Raw genomic sequence first — 7,146 nt, 5'->3', positions numbered from 1 at the left:
GAAGTGATCCCCCCGATGAGTCTAGTCCCCACCCGGCACCACACACATCCCCGTGACTATGGTGTGACTTCATCTCTTCACCCGGTCCCCCGGTTTGTTCTCTGTATCTCTGAGCCTGTTTCTGCTTTCTTCATTTGTTCTTGAAATTTCGTTTTGATGTTTAGATGTCCATCTGACAAATGGGGCAAAGCAGGGAAGAGCTGCTTATTAAATAATCAGTCGTGCTTGCTGTTTGACCGAACTGTGAACCATAGTCTCTAATTTATCCCGGAAGTTGCTGTTTAATAATATTAAGTTCATACATAGAAGTGATTATGACAAATTGTTTTCCACTTTGATTAAAATGATCCTCCGTGGAAGTGAGGCCCAGAGGCAGCCCCAGAGGAACCGGGCCGCTGCTTCCATGACCCGGGCTTGGACGGACAGGTTTCCAGCATTCAGGTCACCTGCAGTTTTTACGTCAGCCACACACGTTTTGCTGTTAGTGACTGAGAATCAGAAGGCTTGCCAGTTGTGTCCGAAACATGCACATCCACCTTGACAAGGGGGATGCACACGCAGCGACCTGCCAGCGCTATAAAGAGCAGACTTTGTTTGTCCCGGGTTCCGTTATAGGGAAGGAGTCTGTCCTAGGCCCAGCTTCATGGCTGGGGCGGATAGGGGGCGGGGAAGCGCTGAGACGAGGGTGGACCAGGGAGCGGGATGGCAACTCGGCTGACTGCAGGGCCTCAGCCCAGCCAGAGAGTGGCGGTGTCGCTGTGCTTCAGGCAGGGGGCTGACCAATGGCATTCCAGGGGACAGGTAGGGCCCAGCAATGTGAGTCTGAGGCTGGTGCTAAGAAGTCTAGTTGCCCTTTAAAAGGTCGGCGTATGGTTATGGGGATTCTGCCCGGAGCTGGGGTGCAGGGCCAGCACTTCGCTGTCTGGGGCAGAGGCCCGGCTGCAGTTAGAAGCCTGGGCTTCGCCGGGGTTCGGAGGTCAGCTAGGTCACCAGTTAAGGAATGTGCAGAGATTGTCCGGGTACCATGGGACACGTGTTCTCCTTCAAGCTCTGGAACATAGACCGAGGCAGACGCCGGTTATCTGGACGGAGGCACCCTGGGCTGACGAGGGCCAGGAGGAAGGGGAGGGCAGGGAACGGCTTCGGGGCCTGGCGCTCAGCTGCATGAGCCCAGTGGTCGCCACCGTGGCCTCAGCGGAGTGACAGCGAACGGAACTTAGCTCTTGACGCCCAGCGAGCAACAAATGCTCATTGGCCATTTGTATGTCTCCTTTGGAGAAATTTGTATTCGGATCATTTGCTCACTTTTTAATTAGGCTCTCTTAATTATTGAGTTGTAAGACTTCTTTATACATTCTAGGTACAAATACTTTATCAGATACATGATTTGCAAATATTTTCTCCCTTGTCTTGGGCTGTCTTTTCACTTACTTCATGGTACCCTTTGAAGCTCGAAAGCTTTTAATTTTGATGAAGTCCGATTTGTTTTTTTCTTTGGTTGTTTGTGTTTTTGGCATCGTAGCTCAGAAAGCATTGCCAAATCCGAGGTCGTGAAGATCTATATCTGTATTTTCTTCTAAGAGTCTTGTAGGTTTAGTTCTTATGTTTAGGTCTTTGATTCATTTTGAATTAATTTTTCTGTGTGATGTGAGGTAGGGGACCAGTTTCATTCTTTTGCAGATTGGTATCCAGTTGAAAAGACTAATTTTTCCTCACTGAATTGTTTTGGCATCCTTTCAGAATCAGTCGACTGTAACTCACTGAAGAATTTTAAGCAGAGGACTCCCTGTTATTTATGTTTTAAGACAATATTGCTGGCAGCTATATAGACAGTGTCTTGGATGGGCCAGGAGTCCATGTAGGGAGACCGGGGAGTAGGAAGTGATAGTTCCACGGGCCAGACGTGATGGTGACTTGGACCACGGTCGTGGTACTGGGGATGGAGAGAAAGACACAGCTTACACTTGGGAAATAAAGTTCATAGGACTTGGGACTGTCTTGCTGGGGTGGTGGGTCAAGAGAGGGAAGAGGTCAAAGATGACTCCCATTTGGGTCGGAGTCCAGGATGATGTTCAGATCCGTACCTTGCATGGCTAAGTGGGTGATAGTGTCACTTACTGCCACACAAATGGGGAGGCATGTTTTTTAGAGCTTCTAAAATAATGATTTTAACTTGCGGTTAGTTGAATCCGAGGTGCCGGTGAGACTTTCCAGATGTTTAGAAGGCAGTTGGATTATGGGCGTCGACTACAGCTTGGGGAGTCACGAGCACCGAGCACCGGGTGGGGTCGGGAGCTCTGGGACAGCCCGAGGAGAGAGAAGAAGGCCCGGGACGGAACCCTCAGGAGGAATGATAGGAGCCCAAGAAGGACCCAGAAGAAATGGCCAGTGATGGGGGAAGAAACCAGAAGGAAGCTATAGGAATCTGGTGCAATGAGGGCGTGATCCGCACTGTCACATGCATCACAGAGGCATGGAGGAGCAAGGCCTGGGCAGGGCCCTGGATCGTCCCTGTGTCCATGCTCCCGCAGTGTAGGTCGGTTGGTTGATTTTATAAAACATATCAGTCTGTAGTTCTCATGGTTGGCGGTATTTTAAACGCCGCAGAAGCAATAACCTTTGCAGATACATTTCGCACAACTAGTGCCTGAAGGTGTTGCTGGCAGCGTCTGGTGGATATTTGTGTCTTAAGCGATGCCGGCTTTCGTTGGCATCTTCTGTGCTAATCTTTCCCGTCCTGAACGGAGGATATTAAAAGCCCAACTGCTGTTTGGATTCCAAAATGGACTCTAAAATGTTCTTAGACTGAATGTTCAATCTGTTTCCTTTCTTTCTAATCATATGTATATGTGTGTGTATATGTATATATGATATATATATGTGTGTCTTTTTTAACCTTTTTTTCCCCCGCAGGTACGTGAAAGAGGCCAAAGAAGCAACTAAGAATGGAGATCTGGAAGAAGCATTCAAACTGTTCAATTTGGCAAAGGACATTTTTCCTAATGAAAAGGTGATGAGCAGAATCCAAAAAATACAGGAAGCCTTGGAGGCGTTGGCAGACCCCGGGGATGACGAGTTCACGGACGTGTGCAGTTCCGGCCTGCTGCTGTATCGAGAACTGCACGACCAGCTGTTCGAGCACCAGAAGGAAGGCGTAGCTTTCCTCTACAGCCTCTACAGGGATGGAAGGAAAGGCGGCATCTTGGCCGATGACATGGGATTAGGGAAGACCGTTCAGATCATCGCTTTCCTTTCCGGGATGTTTGATGCTTCACTTGTGAATCACGTGCTGCTGATCATGCCAACCAGTCTCATCAGCACGTGGGTAAAAGAGTTTGACAAGTGGACTCCAGGAATGAGAGTCAAAACCTTCCACGGTCCTAGCAAGGATGAACGTACCCGAAACCTCCGTCGGATTCAGCACAGGAACGGCGTCATTATCACGACCTACCAAATGCTAATCAATAATTGGCAGCAACTCTCAAGCTTGGATGGCCAAGAGTTTGTGTGGGACTATGTCATCCTTGATGAAGCGCATAAGATCAAAACCTCATCTACTAAGTCGGCGCTGTGTGCCCGGGCCGTGCCTGCCAGCAACCGCATCCTCCTCACGGGGACCCCAATCCAGAACAACTTACAAGAACTGTGGTCCCTGTTTGATTTCGCTTGTCAGGGGTCCCTGCTGGGAACATTGAAAACTTTTAAAATGGAGTATGAAAATCCTATTACTAGAGCACGAGAGAAGGATGCCACGCCAGGGGAAAAAGCCTTGGGATTAAAAATATCAGAAAACTTGATGGCAATCATCAAACCCTATTTTCTCAGGAGGACTAAAGAAGAGGTCCAGAAGAAACGGCCAGGCGACCCAGAGGTCAGACTTAGTGAAAAGAATCCAGGTGTCGATGCCACTAATGAAATGCCTTCGCTTTCCAGGAAAAATGATCTAATCATTTGGATCCGCCTTGTGCCTTTACAAGAAGAAATATACAGGAAATTCGTGTCTCTAGATCACATCAAGGAGTTGCTAATGGAGACACGCTCACCTCTGGCCGAGCTCGGCGTCTTAAAGAAGCTGTGTGATCATCCTAGGCTGCTGTCTGCGCGGGCTTGTCACTTGCTGAATCTGGAGGATGTCACATTCTCCGTTGAAGATGAAGGTGAGGACAAAGAGGCTTCAGATGTGGACCATATTAGTCAAGTAACTGATGTTACACTGATGAAGGAATCTGGAAAAATGATATTTCTGATGGACCTGCTCGAGAGACTGCGAGACGAAGGGCATCAGACTCTCGTGTTTTCCCAGTCCAGACAAATTCTAAACATCATCGAACGCCTCTTAAAGAACCGGCACTTTAAGATCCTGCGAATCGATGGAACGATTACTCATCTCGTGGAACGAGAAAAAAGAATTAACTTATTCCAGCAAAATAAAGATTACTCTGTTTTCCTGATTACCACACAAGTAGGTGGCGTTGGCTTAACGTTAACCGCAGCGACGAGAGTGGTCATCTTTGACCCTAGCTGGAATCCCGCGACCGACGCTCAAGCTGTGGATCGAGCTCACCGGATTGGACAGAGAGAAAACGTCGTGGTTTATAGGCTCATCACTTGCGGCACTGTGGAGGAGAAGATATACAGAAGACAGGTTTTCAAGGACTCGTTAATAAGACAAACCACTGGTGACAAGAAGAACCCGTTCCGGTACTTCAGCAAACAGGAGTTAAGAGAGCTCTTCGCAATCGAGGATTTCCAGAAGTCGGCCACCCAGCTGCAGCTGCAGTCACTGCACGCGGCGCAGCGGAGGTCCGATCGCAGGCTGGACGAGCACATCGCCTACCTGCACACCCTGGGCATAGCCGGCGTCTCGGACCACGACCTCATGTACACCCAGGACCTGTCTGCCAAAGAAGAGCTGGACGTCATCGAAGAATCTCAGTATATCCAACAGAGGGTCCAGAAAGCTCAATTCCTGGTTGAATGCGAGTCTCAGAACACGGAGCTCTTGCTGGAAAGAGAGCGAGCCGCCCACCAGGGCCTGTGGCGCAGAGAAGCAGAGTTTCCTTCTCAGACCAAGGCGAAACGCCCGGAATCCAAGAAACCGCAGGCCGAGCCTTCAGCCCCTCCGAGCGCCCGGCTCACGTGGGAAGAAGAAATCAGCTCCCAAATGGCCAGGGTCGCCCTTGGCGATCTGCCCGAAACGGGTGACAAGGCGGGTCTGCCCAGTATAGAGACGAGCGTCGTCGTCCCGCAAGACGCAAGGCTCCCGCTAGGCACCGAGCTCGGGGCCGACTTCGCAGAGGCTCCGTCCGCGGGCTCAGACAGTGTGGAGGAAATCTCGACTGACTTCTCACTGCGAGTGGCCGTGCCGCCGTGGGGACAGGCCCCGCCAGGGAGCCCCACGCGGAGCTCTCGTTTGTCACTTAGCACGTCCGCCACAGCCGATCTCGCGCCAAATGTAGATGAAGTGCGGGACGTCGCGGTCTCACAGCGCTGGGATCCCCGGGCCGCCGCCCCCACGACACAAGAGCAGCAGAGCACGTGCTCCGATGCCTCTGGCATCGACACAGCCGCCACCAGTGACTTGTCGGCGCCCCGCGGTGCGCCAGCTGATGTGGCCGCGGCCGGAGGGGGTTCCGCAGCATCCTCACCACAGTACGCGTGTGACTTCAACCTTTTCTTGGAAGACTCTGCGGACAGTGGGCGCGATCCGTCCAGTCGGTCTTCGGAGCTTGTTGAGAAAGCAGGCGGCTCGGCAGCCCGTGTGGGAGCAGAGTTTGTGCGCAGCCACGCTGGGCTGAGCGCGGGGCTGTCCGGGGACGACCAGGAGCCCGAAGAAGTGGTGACCGTGAAAGGCGGGCGGAAAACCAGAAGGATCGTCTCCGACGATGAAGACGACGGTGACAGCTTTCGAAGTGCTTCGGGCACAGATTCACTCAGCACATCTCCCTTTCGCTTACCTGTAAAGTTCTTTGATGCTTCAACCCCCAAAAGTGACGTCAGTCCACCTGGAAGGTTCTTTTCCCCTCTGCTGACTGATAGCATAAATAAGTCTGCGAAGTCTCGAAGGTCCCTGGCTTCCCGGAGGTCTGTCGTTAACTTGGTGTTGGACCACGTGGAGGACATGGAGGACGGGCTGGAGACCAGCGCCGAGGCCCAGGGAGCTGCGCCGGGTCCGCGGGCGGGAGCGGAGGGAAGCAGTGGCGAAGCCTCGGACTCTGCAGGAGAGGAACCTTCCAGAGAAACCCTGTCTCCGGAAAACAAGTCCAGCTGGCCAGCTGCGCCTCAGCCTGCTGCCCTGGTTGTGGAGGCCTCCCCTGGGGGCTCGGGAAGCCCCGAGCCCCCCACTGCCGCACAAGCGGTCGGCGGTCCTCAGGGTGAGGCGGCGCGGGCTGCCCGTGACTACGAGAGCCTCGTAGCGCATGGAAAAGCGTTGAGAGAGGCGGGGAGGCTGCAGGAGGCCTTGAGCTGCTTCGTGGAGGCGCTCGACATCAGAAGCGCAGACCCCGAAGTCATGCTCATGACCTTAAGTCTGTATAAGCAACTTAACTCAACTTGAGAATGTCGCCCGTTGGCTGCAGTTCCGGTGGGACTGAGTACGAGGTCATCTGCTCTTATCGGATGCTCTGCACGCGTGAAGCATTCGGGCTTAAGGCCAGAGCGCACTCAGGAGGCAGCTTTCTCTTTGGAGCTTTTCTGGAAATTCTGCCTTCAGCCCCTGCTCCTGCCCCCCACCGCACCCCGATACATGGATTCTGGTATTCTGAGCGCTAGGTGAATATTACTTGACTCAAATGTTCTTACATTTTTCTTATAGGCATGCTCCGTCAGCTTAATACTACTGTGTTATTTCTAGAGAACTTTTCATAAAACGTTTCTGGCCATTGCTAATTTTATTTTGAGAAAGCGCTTTTGTCTATTGCAGTTCAGATGAGATTATTAAAGTTACTTTTCTCAAGTGCTTTCCTTTCAGTTTCTTTCACTGACCTGACACTGCCAAATGCCTGCGACACTCCTCGCTTTCGGGAGCGGGTCATTGGCATCCAGGTCCCAGGCCTGCGCGTGACCATGCTTCTCTGCTCGCTGCCAGCCGACGGCCCAGAAGGCTGGGCGCTGTGCCATCCATCACCGGTGCCTTGCCCGGGTGTC

General features: G+C 52.2%; 1 protein-coding gene across 2 annotated transcripts in view; it reads left to right on the top strand.

Moving 5' to 3' along the window:
* Positions 1-7,146, top strand: part of ERCC6L (ERCC excision repair 6 like, spindle assembly checkpoint helicase) — a 19,369-nt gene that overhangs the window by 11,634 nt on the left and 589 nt on the right. The window contains exon 2 of one of the 2 annotated variants that reach the window (XM_023524980.1): positions 2,914-6,419. In XM_023524980.1, the coding sequence (XP_023380748.1) occupies positions 2,914-6,419 (3,506 nt within the window). Of the gene's footprint in view, positions 1-2,913; positions 6,960-7,146 lie in introns of those variants that run through there. The other variant, XM_011383348.2, reaches the window with a different exon arrangement.

Source organism: Pteropus vampyrus, unplaced genomic scaffold (assembly GCF_000151845.1).
Source record: "Pteropus vampyrus isolate Shadow unplaced genomic scaffold, Pvam_2.0 Scaffold515, whole genome shotgun sequence".
Lineage (NCBI taxonomy): Eukaryota > Metazoa > Chordata > Mammalia > Chiroptera > Pteropodidae > Pteropus > Pteropus vampyrus.
The sequence above is the reverse complement of the archived record's forward strand: the minus strand, read 5'-3'. Positions and strand labels throughout refer to the sequence as shown.